Genomic DNA, 22,947 nt, shown 5'->3' with positions numbered 1-22,947 from the left:
CTTCAGTTTAAATCCCCTTCTTGTGATCAAATGACACAGCTAGTTAGTTTCTGGGTTACTCTTTCTTAGCGTCTAGCACAGCAGCTTGCACATTATAAGTGCCACGTATATTTAGTCTACTTAATTTAGGGACATCATTCCAAAAACATGCTGAGCCAGACTGAGGGGATAAGAGCTCCGTGATTGGGCCAATCCCGTTATGTCATCATTTCATCATGCCTCTTGGGAGAAAGTGGGAATTTACTTATAATTCATAAGATACTCAGAAAGGAATGCTATATACACTCAGATTTCAAAAAGTTGAGACAAGAATAAATTATGGACATGGTGGTTAAAGTTACATTCTGACTCTGCAATTACAAATGGTCTGGTAATGGAGCAGAACCATGTGGCACCAAAGTGAGCTCTTGGTGAATTCAGATTTTTGTTCAGTGTTTTTTGTTTTTTTTTTTGTAAGTCTACATAATGGAAGAAAAGATAAGGATGGGTGAATACAAAAGAGTGGCATACACACAGCTAAGGAAAATGCCAGAGTATAAAATAAACCCTTGTTCTATTTTTTTTCTATTTGTTTTAGTCATTTTTCAGTTTTTAGACCAAGAAAAAGAAAAAAGATGTGCCCACTGCTTGAGGCAGTGACAGAAGGCAAATATGCCCAACTCTTTTTTTTTTTTTTGAGATGGAGTCTTGCTCTGTCACCCAGGCTGGAGTGCAGTTGTGCAATCTCGGCTCACTGCAACCTCTGCCTCCGGGTTCATGCAATTCTCCTGCCTCAGCCTCCTGAGTAGTTGGGATTACAGGCACGCACCACCATGCCCAGCTAATTTTTTTCTATTTTCAGTAGAGACGGAGTTTCACCATGTTGGTCAGGCTGCTCTCGAACTCCTGACCTGATGATCCACCCGCCTTGGCCTCCCAAAGTGCTGGGATTACAGGCATGAGCCACCGCGCCCGGCCCAAATATGCCCAACTCTTAATTCTGCTTTGCTCTTTCATATCAAGAAGAAAGGTCTTGAACTTGAAAGCTAATAGACAAAAAGTTAACAGGAAAATGAAGTTCAAGACAAGTAAAGAGACACCTAAATGGTTCCTTTTATATGAGCTCAAGTATTCTGGTCTAAGTAAATTACATTTCAGGAATCTGACACAACTTAATGACATGACTGCAAATCAGGTGGGAATCTTTGAGAAACTAGGGAGAATGAGAGAGGACGGTGTCTTAGTCCCATTGTGTTGCTATAAAGGAATACCTGAAGCTGGGTAATTTATGAAGAAAAGAAATTGATTTGTCTCATGGTTATGCAGGCCATACAAGAAGCATGGTGTCGTCATGGCCATTCATGAGGGATCCAACCCATTATCCAAACACCTCCCACCCAGCTCCACCTCCAACATGGGAGATCAAATTTCTGCATAAGATTTGGAGGGGACAAATATCCAAATTGTATCGAATGCAGACAGGCATCTCGATTTTTTTAAAAATAAAAATAAGATAGATTCTGGAAACAACAGACTGGTAAACATGGTATTAACCCACAGCAGAAATCTAAAGTGGTTTATCAAATATTTTGTGAACATTTAGAAAAGAAAATGACCATGACCAAGCACCAACAACCCGCAGGGATTCAATAAAATAAGGCAGTCCAAGCTGATCCCAATTTGTCTTGAGCTCATTATTAGACAGATAGATCAAAGAAGTTCAGACATAGCATATCTTTTTTTTTTTTTTCTTGCTCTGTCGCCCCGGCTGGAGTGCAGTGGCACGATCTCGGCTCACTTCAACCTCCGCCTCCTGGTTTCAAGCAATTCTCCAGCCTCAGCCTTCTGAGTAGCTGGGATCGCAGGCACGTGTCACCATGGCCGGCTAATTTTTGTATTTTTAGTAGAGTCAGGGTTTCACCATGTTGGCCAGGCTGGTGTCGAACTTCTGACTTCAGGTGATCCTCCTGCTTCAGCGTCCCAAAGTGCTGGGATTACAGGCATGAGCCCCCACACCCAGCCTAAACATAGTATATCTTGATTTCTGCCACTGAAAATGTCTTTCACCATGTTCAGTGGATAAAGGTGAAAAAGGTGGGGCTACATTATTGCACAGTTCCACCCGTGCATAATTTGCATGTAATTAAACCTAGAAGCTACTGACTGAGTGCCACAAGATTCTAGATTTGGTCCTAATCTCCTCGATATATTTATCAACAAGGATAAGACTTAAGAAGAAAGGGTTATGGCCGGGCGGGGTGGCTCACGCCTGTAATCCCAGCACTTTGGGAGGCCGAGACAGGCAGATCACAAGGTCAGGAGATCGAGACCATCCTGGCTAACACGGTGAAACCCCGCCTCTACTAAAAATACAAAAAATTAGCCGGGCGTGGTGGTGGGCGCCTGTAGTCCCAGCTACTCGGGAAGCTGAGGCAGGAGAATGGCGTGAACCTGGGAGGCGGAGCTTGCAGTGAGCCGAGATTGTGCCACTGCACTCCAGCCTGCGCAACAGAGCGAGACTCCGTCTCAAAAAAAAAATAAAATAAAATAAAATAAAGGAAGACAATATGATGTGGTGGTTAAAAGTCCAGTGTCATTCTACCCACACTTGAATCCCAGCTCTGCCCCTCACTCACCATGTGACCAGAGTGACCTTGAACAAATTAGCTAACTGCCCCGGACCGCAGTTTCTCCATCTGCAAAATAAGGATGATATAAGCATCTACCCAATGGGTGTTCTGTGAGGACTGAGTTAATGTGCAGGAAGCACAAGAACGGTATCTGGCACATAGGAAATACGCAAGTTAGCAATTTATTATGATAACTCTGCAATCTTTTCAGCCACTCTTTAAGGTTCCTGGTCATCCATTCTGGGCACAGTGTGACATTTACCTGAACAGAGAGGAGAATGGCACTAGAAGATGAGGGAGATTTGGTGCCTAAAAATTACTACAAACAGGCAGGGCGCAGTGGCTCACGCATTAATCCCAGCACTTTGGGAGGCCGAGGTGGGTGCATCACGAGGTCAGGAGTTTGAGATCTGCCTGGCCAACATGGTGAAACCCCATCTCTACTAAAAATACAAAACATTAGCTGGGTGTGGTGGCAGGCACCTGTAATCCCAGCTACTCGGGAGGCTGAGGCAGGAGAATTGCTTGAACTCGGGAGGCGGAGCTTGCAGTGAGCCAAGATCGCGCCACTGCACTCCAGCCTGGGCAACAGTGCGAGACTCCGTCTCAAAAAAAAAAAAAAAAAGAATTACTGCAAACACATAGAGAACAGCACCATATGGAGCAAAAGAGAGCAGCTGGAGAATGTTTTCATTCAGAGACCCCATAGGATTTCAAAAGCCAGCTACCATCAGCAGTTATTTCTGCCCCCAAATCACCCTAAAATGCAAATCCCATCACTGTAGCTGGCAAAGGTCTGGGATATGGCTCCTGGAGTCTAGGGAGCAGTCCCCACCAAGGACGGTGCTGGCTTCTCGGGTTCCTCTCCCAGATCTACAATCCGGATGGCGTTTTCCTTCTTGGAAAGCCAAAAGGCAGCATAGACTGGTTCTGAAAACTTGCAGGCAAACTTGTGAACCAGAGTCATGGTATCATACTCTACGCCATAGAAGGAAAGGATCCCTCCCGGGAAGTCGATATAGACCCCGAGCCTCCGGAAAGGGCCGGCTTTGAGTGGGGTCTCCATGTCACTGTACCAGGCTGTGAACTCCTTCCCGTTCCATTGGAGGCTCCAGGAGAAGTTGTTTCCGGAAATGCAACTGTTGCGCTCCTCCCCTTTCCGGTCGATGCCTTTGCAGGTCAGGCCAACATAGGTGCCTGCCCCGAAGATCTCCACCTCAAAATAGTACCTGTGCAGGTACAGACTCTGCTGGGACAGCACCTGCCGCCAGTGCAGGAACCTGCTGGGGAGGTCCGGGTAGGGATGCTCCCAGGGCGTGGTGTTGGTGACCTTGCGGTTCTCCTCCTGCAGCCGGAGATACTTGTGTGCTGTGTCCGGGTCGAACGTGATGTCATACGCATCTGAGGAGACACAGAAGGCAGGAGAGTGGTTCAGGAACTGACAGCTGATTCAGACAGAATGCTTTAAACCCAGCTGGGCTCCAAAGCACATATGAGAAAACATCCATTTCTCTGTTCTCTATTTACCCAGGCTGCTGTTTCCCTAGGAAATGAGGTGAGTGAAGACCAGAAAACAGAGAGCACAAATCATCTACTCCCTTCCCTTATGAAGCTCAAATTGCTTGACATTGATGATATTATTTGATGAACCAAATCAAGAAATATATTAATTTACTTATTCATGCATTCATTCATTCATTCATTCAACAAACATGTATTGAATGCCTGGCATTATCCTACCCAGTGTTGGCAAGTGTTTGGGGAAGTAGGTACTCCTATACCCACATTTGATCCATTCATTCATTTTTTAAAATATTTGACCAACATCTTAAAAATGAATGAATGGATCAAATGGAGCATGAAGAACTCTCAAACACGCCCTCATATTCTCCTCCCACTCTCAAAGAATAATAGGGTCTCATGCACCCCATTGCTCAAGTCAAGCTCTATGTCATTTCTGACATTTGTTTTGCCCTCATCCTCTTCCCCTATCCTCACTACACACACAGGAAGCAGTAACTCCTACGGATTCTACCACTTCTCTCCAGCCCCCTGCTTTACCCCCGACCTAAGCCACCAGTCATCTCACTCAGACTAGTTCAGCGGGTTTCTGACTGGTCGTTCGCTGTTCTCTCTTGCCCCCTTCAAGACCTTCTCCACAACAGAGCCATGCTGCTTGTTTCCAGCTGTAGCCTGAGGCCAGTCGTGTTATTCTAGCTTAAAACCCTTTCATGGTGCCCCTTGCTCTTACGATAAAGCAGCAACCCCTTGCCCTGGCCTACCAGGCCCCGCGTCCCTGGTCCTTTCCTGTGTCTCTGACTCTCTCCCTTGATTACTACATTTCCACCGTGCGGACCTTAGACCTACTCAACACTCAATCCTCTTTGAGCCTTTGGTACAGCCTGTTCCCTCCGAGATGTGATCATGCCCTACTCTGAGTCTGGTGATTCCTACCAATCCATTCAGGCTACAACTGAGAGTTCATGTCCTCGAAGAGGCCCTTTGTGACTCTAACTCACTCTCTCTCAGAGCACCATGGCGTTTTAAACTTGGCACCCCTCTCCATTTGTAAAAATATATATTCATGTGAGTGTTTGTTTCCTGCTTGTCCTCCCTCTAATCTGTGAGCTTCACATTTTGCATGGGATTCTTCTCTAGCTCAGAGAAGATGCTCAGTATATACTTGCCAAATGAATTAGCATATTAAAGGCTATTAAAACAATCCCATAATTAAAAAAGTTCTCACTGGTGCAGAGGCTTATGCCAACACTTTGGGAAGCTGAGATGGGAGAATCACTTGAGGCCAATAGTTTGAGACCAGCCTGGGCAACACAGCAAGACTCCATCTCTACAATTGTTTAAAAAAATTTTTTTTAATTAGCCAGATGTGGTGGCATGCACCTGTGGTCCCAGCTACTCAGGAGACTGAGGGAGGAGGACTGCTTGAGTGTGGGAGGTCAAGCCTGCAGTGAGCCATGATCAAGCCACTGTACCCCAGTCTGGGCAACAGAGACCCTGTCTCAAAAAATATACATACATACATATATATATGTCTACATGTGTATATATATGTAAACATACAAAATATGTGTTTAGTGACTGTTTATGTCAATTAACAGAAGGCTATTACTAGTTAAGTTCTTGAGGAATCAAAAGCTACACGTGGATGTTCAACAATACGAGGGATTGGTATCCCAACCCCTACATTGTTCAAGGGTCAACTGTGCAGTGTTTTAAAAATGCTAATGGACCAAGTCAATAACACTTAATGATAGGTCAATGAGTTATGCAATTCTGGCCAAGTCATACATAGAAATGAATCACTTGGTAACTAGCCAGGACTCTTCAAAGTGCTATGGTCATGAAACACAAGGATTGAAAGACTGATCCAGACTGAAGGAGACTAAGAAGACATGGAAACATCTGTGACCTTGGATTGGACTTTGGGCCAGAAAAAAAGGGCATTGATGAAAGACTTGGTGAAAGCTGAATAAATTCTGTAGATTAGTTGATAGCATTGTAGCAATGTTATTCCCTGGTTTTGATCAATGTATTGTAGTTATGTAATGTGTTAACATTAGGAGAAACTGAGTGAAAGATATATGGGAATTCTTTGTCTTATTTCTGTAATATTTTTGTAAGTTTCATATTATTTCAAAATGAAAAGTTAAAAAAACTGTTTAAATTAAATTTTAAGAAATGTATCATTTAGAGATAGATATGAAGTTGCAAGAACCTGAAACCTAGATGAGAGATGGCAGTTCTGACTTAGCAAAGCACTGCACTGATATCAACAACTGGAGAAGGGGGTGCCGTTCACAACTTACATTGGAGGAACTGTTCCCTGGTGGTGGGCTCAGGTTTGGAAGTCCAATATTTGCGCTGAACAACGGCAGACACTTGAGTTCTGATGTCATACTCCTCTAGAAAATCAAGAGAGTTGTGAATGCACACCTGTCCAGGTGGTCAGGAGAATCTGCAAATCAGGACTTCCCAGCCACCCTTCCCTGGGCTTCCTGGGGAAAGAAGGGGCTGAAGCCTGGTAATGTTTCACAGAAATACGCTCAATAGACTACATTTCTTTCATAGGTAAGGCATAAACCACTGAAAAAGTGATCCAGACCATCTTGGATTTAACTTAAAAAGTATAGGCATCAGTAACCTGGGAAGCTAGTCACAGAAATGCCAGCCGATCGCATAATATAAGCATGACTAAGTGTCCTTCTCTGGGTCTCAATTGTAAAAGAAAATCATCGAGATGAGAGTCCATTAGTAACATACCCTGTCTGAAGCATGGCTTTGAAAATGAGACATTCGGCTGGGCACGGTGGCTCACACCTGTAATCCCAGCACGTTGGGAGGCTGAGGTGGGCAGATCATTTGAGGTCAGGAGTTCGAGACCAGCCTGACCAACATGGTGAAACCCCGTCTCTACTAAAAATACAAAAATTAGCCAGGTGCCTGTAATCTCAGCTACTAGGGAGGCTGAGGAAGAAGAATCTCTTGAACCCGGGAGGCAGAGGTTGCAGTGAGCTGAGATTGCGCCATTGCACTCCAGCCTGGGTGACAGAGCAAGACTGTCTCACAAAAAAAAAAAAAAGAAAGAAAATGAAACATTCCCCTGATTTCATCCTCCCTTCCCTGACTCTCTCTCACCTTCCTATCATCTACTGCTAGAGACACACTCACTATAGTCCATGGCCCAGAATGCGTCTCACCTTCCTTGGAAAACTCCTGGAGCTTTTTCTTATAGTTCTCCAGCAACTGGATTAAGTGTACAGTGGATTCCGTGATAACTTTGCGGATGCCCGAGAGTTTATCCTTCAGCCCTATGTAAACACTAGGGAAGGTGATGTCTTCAGTGTTCTTAAACTTGCAGTACTCCTGCAGAAAAGGAAACAGCAGAACTTGCTGTGGTTTCTGTATTTCTAAACTCGGGCTTCTCTCCTCATTAAGTCACTTTTTGCATCTGTAAAATGGGCTGACGGTAATGTGTCCTTCACAAAGAAAGTACATGTAAAGTGTCAAGCTCAGGGTCTAACAAAATAGAAAGCACTTCTCTAGCTGCTAGACCCTCAGAATAAGTGGGATTTTAAAAAAAACAAGTGAGAATGTGGGATTTTAAAAATCAAGATGTACTAGATGGCCATGAACAGCTCCAATACACAGTCCAGACTGGGGACCAAAAAATAAAGAACATTCTTGCTTTGTTCATTCCGTCAGTACTTGTTTTTTGACAATTTAAACACAAGCCATGGTAGAAAATGGAGGAGCTCTCAGGCAGGAGTGCTGCCTCTTCCTTGTCAGTTTCATCCAATGCATAAATTTCTGTAATTCTTGTACCTTGCTTTAGTATTTGGAAAGTGTTTTCACACTGATAATCACATAGTTTCATGTAAGTTTTGAAATAACGTGTGATCAGGAAAGATGCTTTCAGATATAACACAGTATCAAACTTCAGCTGCAACTGAAGCATTAAAAAGCAGACCAGGTACAGCAGAAAACATAGCAATGAAAACAGTTGTATGAAAATGATTAGATAGAGCCATGGAAATCAAAACCAGAGAATTGATAGAGAAAAGGGTAATTCAACATTTTAATGCTATATACTGTACATGACAAAAGTAGCATTTTAAATCAGTGGGAGAAAGGATAAGTTATTTGGATAAGTTATTCAATAAATCTTGTTTTGAATGCCTAACCAAAAATTTGGGGGGAAATGTTATCTTTTGCCAAAATAAATAAATATCTTTTTTTTTTTTTTTTTTTTTTTTTGAGACATAGTCTTGCTTTGTCACCCAGGCTGGAGTGCAATGGCGCGATCTCGGCTCACTGCAACCTCTTGCCTGCTAGGTTCAAGCGATTCTCCTGCCTCAGCCTCCCAAGTGGCTGGGACTACAGGTGTGCGCCACCATGCCTGGCGAATTTTTTTTATTTTTAGTAGAGACAGGGTTTCACCATGTTGGTCAGGCTGGTCTAAAACTCCTGACCTCATGATCTGCCGGCCATGGCCTCCCAAAGTGCTGGGATTACAGGTGTGAGCCACCGTGCCCGGCCAGTAAATAAGTTATCATACACTAGAATTTATTTTATATGTGTTAAAGTCTTTTATGTTAAAAATAAACTTACAGGCTGGGTGCAGTGGCTCATGCCTGCAATCCCAGCACTTTGGGGGGCCGAGGTGGGTGGATCACGAGGTCAGGAGTTCAAGACCAGCCTGGCCAAGATGGTGAAACCCCATCTCTACTAAAAATAAAAAAAATTTGGCCAGGCGCGGTGGCTCATGCCTGTAATCCCAGCACTTTGTGGGGCCGAGGCGGGTGGATCACGAGGTCAGGAGATTGAGACCATTCTGGCTAACACGGTGAAACCCCATGTCTACTAAAAATACAAAAAATTAGCCGGGCGCGGTGGCGGGCGCCTGTTGTCCCAGCTACTCGGGAGGCTGAGGCAGGAGAATGGTGTGAACCCAGGAGGTGGAGCTTTCAGTGAGCCAAGATCGTGCCATTGCACTCCGGCCTGGGCGAAAAGAGCAAGACTCCGTCTCGAAAAAACAAAAAAAATTGGCCGGGCGCGGTGGCTCATGCCTGTAATCTCAACACTTTGGGAGGCCGAGGCGGGCAGATCACCTAAGGTTGGGAGTTCAAGACCAGCCTGACCAACATGGAGAAACCCCGTCTCTACTAAAAATACAAAAAATTAGCCAGGCATGGTGGCCCATGCTTGTAATCCCAGCTACTCAGGAGGCTGAGGCAGGAGAATCGCTTGAACCCGGGAGGTGGAGCTTGCAGTGAGCAGAGATCGTGCCATTGCACTCCAGCCTGGGCAACAAGAGTGAAACTCAGTCTCAAAAAAAAAAAAAACAAATAAAAATAAAAATTAGCCAGGTGTGGTGGCGGGCGCCTGTAATCCCAGCTACTCAGGAGGCTGAGGCAGAGAATTGCTTGAATCCAGGAGGCGGAGGTTGCAGTGAGCCGAGATCGTGCCACTGCACTCCAGCCTGGGTGACAGAGCAAGACTCCATCTCAAAAAACAACACACACACACAAAAATAAATAAAGTTACAAAATGAGAAAAGAGAAATAATTTATATACTCTTTGGGTAGATCTTAAGGGAAACTTGTGAGGCGGGAAGCCAAATGTTTATTAAATGGTTATTCATATTTTCTTTGTGTTTTGATATTGAAAAGCAAAGAAACTGACAGACGCTTTGTTGGTGTTTTTGTCTGTCTTTCTCTTTTACTCATTCAAAAGTTAACTATGTTGTACTTGTGTAAGGATTATGGATTTTTTTTCTTCTTTTTTTGTACTTTCCAAGTTTTTCACAATAAACATTTGTTTTTTGTAACAGCAGAGAATTTTTTCAAAAATGCAAGCAAGAAAAAATTGTATTTCAGAATATCAGAGCTTGGATGGAGCCTTCTGAATTATTTACTCCAGTGGGCTTGTTGATAAATGAGAAATTTGAGACTCAGGGATGTTAAGAGCTGTTAACAGAGCTGTTTTCTGACAGATTCAGGATGTTGCAGTTTACCCCCAACCTAGTGTTCCTTCCTCGAAAGGTTACATGTTCTTTAGATCTCGTTCCAATGGCTTACGGTTTGATGTCTAATGATACATTGTAATGAAAAGCATTTCCTGGTTCCAACTGCTTACCTTTAATGTCTAATGATACATTGTAATGAAAAGCATTTGCTCTTCTGAGCCCTCCTCAATTACTCCAGCCACAGCCCTCTCTGAAAAGCAGCAGGCTCCAGTCTCATCCCTACCAAGCAAACCTCCATGCAGTGGACTGCTGGAGCGGTTTATAAAACATACTCACTGACTCCATCATTCTCCCATCTGAAACCCTTCCCAGCCATACACCTGCCTGGCCGTGCCAGTCTCATCACTGTGCACCCAGTACCCCAGGCTCCACCCCTGTTAAAGTACCTTGGCTCCCCAAGTCAGCTGTGCTTCCTCAAACCTCTCTGCCTTTGCATATGTTGTTCCCTTTACCTGGAACATACTGCACGTTGAACCTGACTCATCTTCCGGGACCTGCTTCAAGCTTCCCTGCTCTGAGCAGTTCTCCCTCCCTACCCCTCCTATACTCTGCTGAATGAAGAATCTGCTTCTCTCTGTTCCCACTGCTCCCTGTGCACACCATTTAACAAAAAACAGTTCCATTCACAGATGGCCATGGGCCTAGCAAAGAGAGGGTGCTTCATGGGGCAGCTGTGGGATGCCTCTGCCTCTGCAACCCCCATACCTCCAAGAACTGGACAGTGTTGCTGATGGCCGCCATCCTCTCCAGCTCCTGCTTGCTCTTCTCCATCTCGGCACTCCTGTACTCCAGGTGGGCCTTGATACCGTTGGCCTGGCTCAGCGCAGCTTGCTCCTTCTCCTCTAAGAAGAGCATCACATTGGCCTGGGCCTTCCTCACAGCAGCAAGGAGTTCCCCAAACTGCATTTCAGCCACTGCTTTGACCTCTGACACCGACACCTGGCGGGGGGTGGGGGTGGAAGGCAGCCAAACATTTCTTAGTGAGGCATCCAACTTGATAGAAGCTCAACATACAGAAATGTCAGCTTGAGAAACACATATATTAGGGAGCAGTTCCCTATTGTAAAAGGAATCCTTTATTCTCATGTGAATTCCAGGTTCCTGGAAAAAGGATTTACGTATTAACTTGGTCTCCTCATCCATTTGATGAGAGAGTGAATTCCTCTATGACCTCTGAGATCCCTCACAACTCTGACACTCCGGGATTGTTAGTCAAGTTTCCGAAATTGATTTTCCTACCAGAGCAATGCGTGTATTCAGTCTACTTGATAGTCATACTTCAAGAGGTAAAGAATTTGGCTTTTTTTTTTGTATAATCAGCATGAATTAGCTTTCTTAGCATTTCATTATGCCCGGTTAAACTGACCACTGAGTCCATCAGAGCCAAATGCATGTCTAAGATGATACTGGCTCTACCACATACAGAATCCCCATAAAATGTTTAGGGTGCAGATGACCATGGCACCCAAGCAATTCCAGGACAAGCATGTATATGCAGAACAGAATGTGACATTCAAATAAAATATAAAAGAAAACCCATGTGAGAAACATTAAGGGTTTGAATGATGGGGCACATGCATGTGGACTCTTTTGCATGGTAAGCATCCTCTATGAATGCCTTCAATCAATATCATGTTTACAACATCTTTCCAAGTTCTGAAGGTTTCCTCTTCTCTGGTATTCTTAAGAATTGGTGTAGACGGCCGGGTGCGGTGGCTCATGCCTGTAATCTCAGCACTTTGGGAGGCTGAGGTGGGCAGATCATGAGGTCAGGAGATCGAGACCATCCTGGCTAACATGGTGAAACCCTGTCTCTACTAAAAATACAAAAATTAGCTGGGTGTGGTGGCGGGCGCCTGTAGTCCCAGCTACTTGGGAGGCTGAGGCGGGAGAATGGCATGAACCTAGGAAGCGGAGCTTGCAGTGAGCTGAGATTGTGCCACTGCACTCCAGCCCTATCCCATCTGAGACTTTCTGAGCACCCCTCCAGGTGCTGTTTTCTCTTTCTCCTCCCAATGTTAAGGGCCAGCTCTGAACATCAGGGCTCCAAAGTGAGTCAAATAGCAGATATCCTTGGGCAGAGGCTTCAGGGGCACCTCCCATCCCTGGCAAGGAAGGAGAGAGGGAGAGAGGGAGGGAGAATGAGACCCAGATCAAAAAGGGGAGCACAGTAAGGAAAGGACTCAGAAAGGATGGGATTCTGGGCCCAGGCTTAGTGGGAACCTAGAGGTTTGGAGGGAGATGGGAAGAAAAAATGATGACACCAGATAGGTCTTCTGCCTGGCTCAGGCCCTGGCTTAGGCCAGGGCTCAGCAATTCACTCCACGAGAATGGTCTCTGATCAGTCTTCAATCTGGTGGCAAAGGGAAGAATAAGCAGGGGAAAGAAAGCAAGGGGTATCCCTACTGGAGGGGGATGGTGGGAAGACACAGACAATCTCCCTACATTCTCTCTCTCTTTTTTTTTTTTTTTTTTTTTGAGACAAGGTCTCCTCTGTTGCCAGGTTGGAGTGGCACAGTCTTGGCTCACTGCAGCTTTGACATCCCAGGCTCAAACGATCTTCCACCTCAGCCTCCGAAGTAGCAGAAACCACAGGTGCATGCCTTCATGCCCAACTAATTTTTATAGAGATAGGAGCTTACTACGTTGCCCAGGCTGGTCTCAAACTCCTGGCCTCAAGCAATCTGCCGTCCTTGGCCTCCCAAAGTGCTGGGATTACAGGCGTTATTACAGGTGGGATTATGTCCAGCCTACATTCTCATTTTTATGCCAACTTTTCCGTTGCCTGTTGGCTTCCTTGAGGTTAGGTAGCTGGACAGAGCTGGGAGCAAAGAAGCTGTGGTAATAGGATGAAGGAAGAGCGGGGATGGTAGACTTTATCCAAATTCTTCCAGCCCACACCAAGAAAAGCTTTTAGACAGGTGACGGTGTTGAGAAGCCAGGGCAGCAGGAGAGGCGATTTGGGAAACCTGAGGCTATCTGGTTTTGTGGCTCCCTCTGGAGCCCTGTTGTCCAGGGCTGGCCCTCATCCTTGGGAGGAGGAATAGTAGCACCTTAACCAGCTGCTCAGAAAGACTGCAGGTGGGGACAATAGTAGAGAAGGAGGCAGGCAGAGAATGGGCTCTGGACTGTGGATGGGAGGCTCAGAGCACTGTCTGAAATGAAGACCTGAGAACCAGGAAAGCTACCTGGGCCCCACCCAGGCCCCCAAGTGGCAAACCTGCTGCCTGGGGCTCTGCCAGGTATAGGCTCTGCAGCCCTCTGACACTTCACCTCTCTCCCTCTTCCCACTCTCCTGAGAATGAGGACCCTCTGCTGCTAGCCTGGTCACTCTTCCAATTATATAACAATAATCATAAAAACAACCAACATGTAGTAAGTTCTTACTATGTGCCAGGCACTTTTCTCCTAGCAACCCTAAAAGGTAGGTGCTATTAGGGTCTCCATTTCTTAGATAAGGAAACTGAGACAGTGATAAATGGACTGATTTGCCCAAGATCACACAGCCAAGGTTTGAACCAAGACTGTCTGTCTCTGGAGTCCATCCCTTTGACCATCATTCCACACTGCCTCAAAATAGGATCCAGGGTTGGGGATCCATGTGCCTGCAGTATAGCACTGAGCTGGCACAGCCTGACCTCTCCCTCTGGGCCCTGGCACATTCACTAGGATGAGCTGGGGAGGTACAATGGGAGTTCAGCTGAGCTTTCAGCCCATGGGCTGTGGCTGTGTGGGGGTTGCAGGGAAGGACCTTTAAGTTCAGCCCATTAAACAGAAGCCCTCCCAAGACCAGACGAGAGACAGGGCTTAGCCCCTTGTTCACTGTGGGCACCAGTTAGGGTAACATCCTATGCCCATAATGGACTATAAATACACAGGCTGCTGCTGAGCAGGCGACCAAGAGGGAAAGAGGCCAATACTCCCAGCAATTCCTGAACCAACTGTTTACAGGTGTTGCCTCCTTGACATTGCAAACACTGTAAATTCTGATATATTAATCATTACTAGATTTAAATCTAAAAGTCAAATTACATTTCCATATGGCAAAGAAGTAATGATGAAGAAATCTACCACAGAAGACAGGAGAGTTTTGCTTATAACCATTTGGGAGCGGGGGCAAATGGTGGTGATGGTGTTTGATCCGGGCTCTGCATTAGCTAACGTGTCCTAGTTCCCCGGCTTACTCACCCTTCATGCCCACTCAGGCTCCAGGTAGCCAGGCTCTAGGAGTCACAGAGGCCACAGAGTGCTCCCTGCCTGCACTGCCCGCTCCCGATGACCTCCAGAAAGCAGGAGCAGGACACAGCATGGGAACCAGCATGAGGGTGTTGTGGGAAAGGAGCAGAATCCTGTCTACAATTATGACCTGTAAGTTCCTCATAGAAACACGATACCATGAGGCTAAGAGGATGAGACTAAAGACAAACTCAGGATCCAAATCCTCACCCCCGGCCCCAACTGAGGCCATCCTGAGAAAGGATAGTGGAAGGGAGGTGTCAGATGATATTGGTGGATTGAGGTTGACTTCTGCTGTGGCCTGGCCCTCACTCCTAAACCCTCCCATTGAGAAACACTTCTTTCTTGCATGTAAATGTAATGTGCAAAGGGCATTACTTACCACGAAAATGATGACAAGCAGAAATAGTACAGAGAGGAGAGGCCTCAATACATTCAAGGAGCCAGCAGGTAATGGTTTAAAGATTTGAGGGTGGTGTACATGCCTATCAATATACTGAGTCATTCTTAAGTCAAGGGAGCAACAACTCTAGGTTCTCACATTCCATCAATCTAGATGGCCCTAGACAAGTATTGTCATCTCTCCATGTCTTCATGCCCCTTGTGCATGGTAGCTATTGTAATAACTACCTCCCCTGGTCATCATGTACTTATGAGAACTGAGGAGGGATCAAAGTGTCTGAAAATTAAAGAGCTGGGAAACACAAGACCCTCCATGTGGTTCTACAGGTTATCTTGAGCCTGGAAATCCATTATCTCCGAAGGTTTATAAGGCTTTAAAGGGATAATTCTCTTTCTTCCTTTAATAAGATATTGTGGGTAAGAAAGAGGTGTTTCATCCTTCAGTAGCTAGTTGGTTGTAAACACCCAGGAGGTGAAAATTAAGTTGAAATGAATACATGCATTAGGGGTAGATGAATGGATGGATGGATGATGGATGGAATCATTTATTCTCAGGATATAAAGATGACAATGCTGATTCACTTCCCTAGGGTAGGTGTTTTGCATTCTCTCTTTTTTTGAAACAGAGTCTTACTCTGTTACCCAGGCTGGAGTACAATGGTGCAAACTCAGCTCACTGCAGCCTCCACCTCCTGAGTTCAAGCAATTCTCCTGCCTCAGCCTCCTGAGTAACTGGGACTACAGGTGTGCACCACCATGCCTGGCTAATTTTTGTATTTTTTAGTAGAGTCGGGGTTTCACTGTGTTGGCCAGACTGGTCTCGAACTCCTGACCTCAAGTGATCCACCCACTTCAGCCTCTCAAAGTGTTGGGATTACAGGTGTGAGCCACTGTGCCCGGCCTGTTTTGCATTCTCTTCTGAGTGGTGGTTACTGGCTTGCCACTGATGAGAGGCATTTGTAGAACTCCTCAGAATCCACTTGGAGACCATTTACTGCCTACTTAGCCTGGCACACCATGGCCTTCTCAAATACCATCACTAATCCTGAGTTCTCAACTCCTTTTTTCCAGCTGCCAGGTCATAGGGACTGGTGAGACTCACATGCAGAACACCCTCATATAATGGAAGAAGCCAAGATAACATATAGTTTTTGGACCTCTGACTAAACTCCCAGCCCCACACACACATACACCCTGTCAAGACAGCATAAGCAAATGTAGAAATAAGAATGTTGTTATTACAGGATTAGTCTTGGTTCTAATTTATATTATTAAAAAGCAAATCACTTGCCAGGTTTAAAACTTAAACTAATTTCATAACAAATCCTGACATCAAGGTGAGGCTACCCCACGGTGTAGTCAACTGTACCTACAATTCTCATTTGTGGAGAAACCCCAAGGAACCTACAGGAATGGAGGCTAGGCATGCAGTACCACATCCCACACCCTCACAGGCCTGGCTGACCCAGGCTGGTCTTACCAGAACAGACTTTTGGTTAGCCTGGAGCCTGGAGATGGCATTTTCATTCAACTTGAGTTTCCGCTCCAAGTCTAACTGGGTGCACTGGAGTTCAGCCTAAAAAGTGGAAAGCAGAGAATTAAGGAGGAAGGAGCCCAATGCACACAGAAGGACACGGGCACTCTCCAGCCCTGACATCCCCGCCCTTCTTCCCTGGAAAGAAGTTTAACTTCTGTGGCTGATCTCAGAAACCAGCCGGGAGGCACGAAGGGTTGGCGGTGAGCCCGTGCCCTCCTGGGGCTGCAGTCAGCATGAGTCAGCGAAAATACAGTGAGCACAGATGCCGTGCTGCTCACCATTTCAAGCATTTTGTGGATTACCCCACACCATCCTTGCCATACCCATACTAGCTGTAAACCAGAAATAAAATCCTAAGCCCCCCAACAATCTGAATGGATCCCTCCTCTCAGCAAAGGGCATTCCAAAGTTAACCTGAAAAACCAGTTCAGGCCATGATGGGAAGGGAGGTCAGACATGGCTCATTATAACTTCCTCCCTTTTGGAATTACTGATACAGCAGACTCTTTCAGTCTGATTACAAACGTTTACAATCTGTTCTCTCCAAAACCTCCTCCCTGGAGGCTTTACCCACATGATAAAACCTTGGTTTCCACCACCTCTTATCTTAACCCAGACATTCCTAAGTCTTTAGACAATAACTTGACTCTTTCAGCCAACTGCCAATCAGAAAATCTTTGAATCTACCTATGACCTGGAAGCCCTGGTTTCCAGTTGTCCCACCTTTCCAGACCAAACCAAATTACATCTTACATGTATTTGATTGATGTCTCATGTCTCCCTAAAATGTATACTAGGCTGTACCCCAACCACCTTGGGCACAATTTCTCAGGGTCTCCTGAGAGCTGTGTCACAGACCATTGGTCACTCATATTTGGCTCAGGATGAATATCTTCAAATATGTTACAGAGTTTGACTCCTTTTGTCAACATAGGTAAACATGATTATTATTTCAAATGTACAGGTGATAAAATCATGTTTCCAAGTTCCTCAATGGAGTTGAGCCTAGGCTGACCCCACAAGAGCCAAACAGGGAGTATAGGGTTGAAGCCAGATGGCCAGGTGGGAAGTCTACATTTTTTTTACTTAGCAGTTGAGACTTTGGCCAAATTTACTTATGAATAGGAAAAACAAACTTTCTTTGTCTTATAGTCACACAACACAGAACACTTTCATAACTGAAACGTGTGGGTTTTTTTCCACATGAAGCCATTCTCCAACATCAGCTGGGTGTCCTAAGATGTAATTCAATTCTGACCCTCCCTACTTGGAGATGGAAGAGATGCCCAGGGCAAGGGATGTGGGAGGGAAGTGACACCTCCGTGCCCTCTCCAGTGCAGGGTGCACACCCTCCACGGACTTCCACCCCTTCAGCAATCCAGAAGCTCCCGGAAGCCCAGCCTTTTGGGTTTGTGTCTTTGTTTATTTTGAGATGGAGTCTCGCTCTGTCTCCCAGGCTGGAGTGCAGTGGCGCGATCTCGACTCACTGCAACCTCTGTCTCCTGGGTTCAAGCAATTCTCCTGCTTCAGCCTCCCGAGGAGCTGGGACTACAGGTATGTGCCACCACACCTGGCTAATTTTTTTGTATTTTTAGTAGAGACAGGGTTTTACCATGTTGGTCAGGCTGGTCTTGAACTCCTGACCTCAAATGATCTGCCTCCACCTCGGCCTCCCAAAATGCTGGGATTATAGGTGTGAACCACCGCGCCTGATGCCTTTTGGGTTTATATGGAGGCTTCATGATGTAGGCATGATTGATTACATCACTGGCCATTGGTGATCCTCTCAACCTTCAGCCTCACTTCCCTCCCTGGAGGAGATCAGGGAGATGGGGCTGAAAGTCAAACCCTTTAATCATAGGGTTGGCTCCTTTGGCAACTAGCCCCCATCCTGAGGCTCTCGGGAGCCCCCTCAGCCACACAGTCATCTCACTGGCATTCAGACACTTACCACTTCAGAGAGTCTGGGGGTTCTAAGAGCTGTTGGGTGCCAGGAAATGGGGGCAGAGACCAAACCTAAGTTTTTGTTGTTGTTGTTGTTGTTCTTTGTTTGTTTTTTGAGATGGAGTCTCACACTGTCGTCCAGGCTGGAGTGCAATGGTGCAATCTTGGCTCACTACAACCTCCACCTCCCGGGTTCACGCGATTCTCCTGCCTCAGCCTCCTGAGTAGCTGGGATTACAGATACACACCGCCACACCCGGTTAATTTTTGTATTTTTAGTAGAGACAGGGTTTCACTATGTTGGCCAGACTGGTCTCAAACTCCTGACCTTGTGATCCGCCTGCCTTGGCCTCCCAAACTGTTGGGATTACAGGCGTGAGCCACCGTGCCTGGCCTGTTTCTTATTTCACAACTTAATATCTCTAAACTTCCATTTCTTCACCTGTGAGATGGGGCTCAGTAAAGTGTTTGCTTCATAGGATTAGGAAAGAATGGACTAATGAGATAACGTATGTCAATAAGAACTTTGTATAGTACCAGGGACATTATTAATGAGCTCCATAAATGTCAGTGGGTGCCAGCATCGTCATCATCATCATTATTACTCCTGCTACCATGGCTGCTTTCCATTCATGTTCTGTATTCGAAGGCAGAGCCAGCCCTCCCAGCCCAGGCAAGTGCCTGCCCAAAAACCTCAGGTTTGCCTGCTTTGGCCCCAGCTTCAATCTTGCCTCCTGGGATGCACTAAACACCTTCCGCCAAGAGGTGTGCCAAGGCGCACTTAAGCCTTTGCAAACCTCAAAGACCCTGTCACTTTCCTACTTCCACAAGGGCAATATACAAAAAGAAAAAGAAAAAAAAAAAGAATCGCTTTCACTGCTTTTAATAGCTTCTGTCTGCATTTAAAGCTGCAAGTCATTATGCCCTAATAGAACTCAGAGAGCATAAACTGTCTCTCCATTCTCCACTGAAGACTGGGGGAATTCCAGGCCCCCTGGGGAGGGAAGCAGCTGCAGGCAGAGGACTCGCCTCTCCAGGACGCTGCAGAAGGCAGGAAATGTTTGCTCAGGCTCCAGGTCACTGAGAGTGGAGCTGAGGGGGCCCCAGTGACCTCTCACCCTTGATACCTGAGACGTGATGCCTGGGAGTGGGGAGTGGGGGTGGGTCTGGCCTATTTGGGGGCAATCCTGGAATCTTGAACTATGAAAAAGGCTTACACAGTGACCCATTCCAGGGGAGAGAAAAGGAACATGAGCTGCTTGTTTAAAGGTGGTGGAAGACACGGCAGAACACACCCTAGCAACAGGCTCCTACAACACGGCATCTAAACAGCAGGGACAGAAGAATGTGTTGAAGCAGTCGGCAGCAGCGGGGCCATAGGGAGGTACCCAGGGAGCATCGAGAGTGAGGGGCTTCTCTCTGCTATTTGCAGACTACCATAAAAGGAGAGAAAAGGACTCCTTAAGTACATAATCGGGGACTTTCCTGACTGAGTCACCCCAAGAAAAGGCACTCCCAGTTACCTCAAAAGGTGGAGCCACTTTGAAAGACTTGTTTCTCCAGTTATTCCTGTTCCTTGAAAATGATGGGGTGCCTCAGACACTGGCTTCAGGGTTTCCCAAGAGGTCAGCCACACACACATCTCAGGTCAGGGTGGGCCCTGCCCAGAAGCGGGACTGTGGTGCCCATGAGCACAGAAAGTTCTGGAAGGCAGGGCACACAGAGCTCTGCCTGCTTCAGCAAGACAATGACAGATGTGTCAAAGGCACACTATTTGGAGTCCGAAATATTTTGGGACCTGCCACTTGCTGGCCATATAGGCTTTGTCAAGTCATTCAAGCCATTTAGCTTCTCATCTGGTGCAAGACTACCTAAATATGCTAACAGAAGGGTTCCTTCTGCTACAGGGCAAAGGTGGCACACAAAGAGTGGCAGCCAGGTCATGTTAGAGATGAAAAATAGGAAGAACAGGGAGAGTGGGAAGAGAGAAGAAAATCCCAGACTGTGCCAGTTCCTTTGTATTCCAAGCACACAGGGTTAGCCTTTCTAGAGAAGGAAGAACTAGAGTCCACCTGGACGCTGACTGCATGCCTCGGTCAGCTGCTCAGAATTCACCATAGTACATATGGCCAGCTCAGTCACATAGGACACACACTGCCCCCTCTCAAAATACTTACAGCCTGGGAGAATAAGAAAAACAAGTTACGTAATACTGAGTCCTGGGCATTCCCCAAAATGGCTGAAATAAATTCTTTTTTTTTTTTTTTGAGATGGAGTCTTGCTCTGTCACCCAGGCTAGAGTGCAATGGCACGATCTCGGTTCACTGCAACCTCCACCTCCCAGGTTCAAGCGATTCTCCTGCCTCAGCCTCCTGAGTAGTTGGGATTATAGGCGCCTGCCACCGTGCCAGGCTAATTTTTGTATTTTTTTTTTTTAGTAGAGACAAGGTTTCAGCATGGGTCAGGCTGGTCTCAAACTCCTGACCTCAGGTGATCCACCCACCTCGGCCTGCCAAAGTGCTGGGATTACAGGCGTGAGCCACCGCGCCCGGCCCAAGTAATTCCTTTCCCAAGTGGCCACATACACCTATCATCCACCTTTCGGCTGCCAGCAAACAGGCTGTGAGTGATGCCAGTTAACCGCTCCCCAGATGAGCGTGGATACTTTTGGCTCTAGATACTTGGCTCTTGCTCACCATGGAGACTGTGTCTGCAGCCAGCATCCAGTCCTGAACTTTCTGGGACTGATGCTGAGGTTCAGCATCGTGGCCTGGCATTAATGTTCTCCAAAGATCTAGGACAAGGCTCAGCTCAGGTCTTCCTGCCTTAGGAACCTGCACTGATCTCGCTCCCAGGGTTGGTTCCAAAAGTGCAGTAATTGCACCGTGCCAGCCTCTTGGCACTCTGTGGAGTTAGGGTATGTGCCTTGGCTTCCTGATTAGAGTCCAAGCTCCTGGAGGCTAGACAGTGCAGCCTAGCACTTAGCGATAGGAAGCACTCAGTAACATTTGATATGCCTGAGGAACACGAAAGAACCATACCTGCTTCATGGGTCAGAACAAACAGGAAAGGCAGTCATAGAAGGAGTCCAGATTTCATACACACACACACACACACACACACACACACACACACGGTCTCATTTCTACATACCAAGCCTGAGATTCAGAGAAGGTGAGAAGACTTGGCAGCCAGCAGGCAAGATCAGCTGCTCTTAAAACCAAAGGGGGCCGGGCGTGGTGGCTCACGCCTGTAATCCCAGCACTTTGGGAGGCCGAGGCAGGGGGATCACCAGGTCAGGAGATCAAGACCATCCTGGCTAACACGGTGAAACCCCATCTCTATTAAATATACAAAAAAATTAGCCGGGCATGGTGGCGAGCACCTGTAGTCCCAGCTACTCGGGAGGCTGAGGCAGGAGAATGGCGTGAACCCAGGAGGCGGAGCTTGCAGTGAACCGAGATTGCACCACTGCACTCCAGCCTGGGTGACAGAGCGAGACTCCGTCTCAAAAAAACAAACAAACAAAAAAACAACAAAAAAACACAAAGGGGCCTGGAAATGCTGGTCTGGGGTAAAGGGAAGTGCTGAGGTCCCCACGAAAAATAGCTGGGCTCTGGAAGCTCAGCAGGAGAGAAAAGATAATCAAAGAACACCCACCTCTCAAAGCACACAGTGTCTGCCCACCGATATGGCTAGAAACCATAGGAGCTTCAAAAAGGGTTCACTTGGTTAACTGAGAAATTAGTCATTCTGTGGATCCTAAGCAGGATCTCAGCCACTTTGTGTCTTCATGGCTGACCCTGCTGTTTGCAGTTTCCTATACACAGCATGCCTGCCCGAGTAATTAGCCCTTCGCATGACCCAAAGTGACCTTCAGCGAGTAACTCTAGCAGGCCTGGGCTAGCTGAAGGGACTACTGGGCTTCCGGAGCCTTAGTTATGTCTGATGACTTTCAAAATCATCCTGGTGGAGGCTTTAGCCTCGTCAAGGTACTGTGTCTTCTAGGCTGGTCTCCTGGGCTCCTTGCAAGAAACCTTTTGGCTTCTAAGATTTGGACAAGCCACCTAGAGTGTGGCTACACTTACAGAGTAAACTTGCTCTCCGAGCTGAAAACAAGGACACAGGACAAGGACACAGAAAGGACAAGAGCTCTTTCAAGCAGACCAGAAAGCAGAGGGGTCTGGGGAATGGGGTTTTAGCACTGTATCTAAAGCCATGTTGCTTTTCAGCCCCAAACTGCCCTCAAGCCCATTCCTCAGTTGTCCTCATTTTACCTTATACACTTCTCTCCTAGGATGTCTGAATTCAGAGTTCTGCGCGTGCTCTACACAACTCCTCCTGCTTGGAAATGCAATTACCCCACATCTCTGTAATACATTAGGTGCCCTGTTTTTAAAATTTATATTGTATCTCTGTTGGTACAGGCATAGAACATTTCTGCAAGGAAATAAGAAAGTGTAGACAGTATTAGCCTTCGAGGAGAAAACGGAGGTTTGGTGATCTGGGATGGACTGGAGACCCTCCTTTCCTAGTAAAATTGATTGCACTGTTTGATGGAGATTATTATTATTATTTGAGATGGAGTCTCGTTCTGTCACCAGGCTGGAGTGAAGTGGCACGATCTCGGCTCACTGCAACCTCCGCCTCCCAGGTTCAAGTGCTTCTCCTAC

General features: G+C 46.4%; 1 protein-coding gene across 10 annotated transcripts in view; it reads right to left on the bottom strand.

The window, feature by feature from the left end:
* Positions 1–2,775: 2,775 nt before the first annotated feature.
* TRIM16 (tripartite motif containing 16) overlaps positions 2,776–22,947 on the bottom strand; it is a 56,534-nt gene continuing 36,362 nt past the window's right edge. For all 10 annotated transcript variants that reach the window (XM_055101936.3, XM_034942339.4, XM_034942342.3 and 7 more), the window contains 5 exons: positions 16,274–16,369; positions 10,861–11,094; positions 7,328–7,493; positions 6,437–6,532; positions 2,776–4,010 (listed from right to left, as the gene is read on the bottom strand). In XM_055101936.3, coding sequence (XP_054957911.1) covers positions 3,427–4,010; positions 6,437–6,532; positions 7,328–7,493; positions 10,861–11,094; positions 16,274–16,369 — 1,176 coding nt within the window. In that variant the 3' untranslated portion in view covers positions 2,776–3,426. The remainder of the gene's footprint in view (positions 4,011–6,436; positions 6,533–7,327; positions 7,494–10,860; positions 11,095–16,273; positions 16,370–22,947) is intronic.

This window comes from Pan paniscus, chromosome 19, assembly GCF_029289425.2.
Source record: "Pan paniscus chromosome 19, NHGRI_mPanPan1-v2.0_pri, whole genome shotgun sequence".
Classification (NCBI taxonomy): Eukaryota; Metazoa; Chordata; class Mammalia; order Primates; family Hominidae; genus Pan; species Pan paniscus.
The sequence above is the reverse complement of the archived record's forward strand: the minus strand, read 5'-3'. Positions and strand labels throughout refer to the sequence as shown.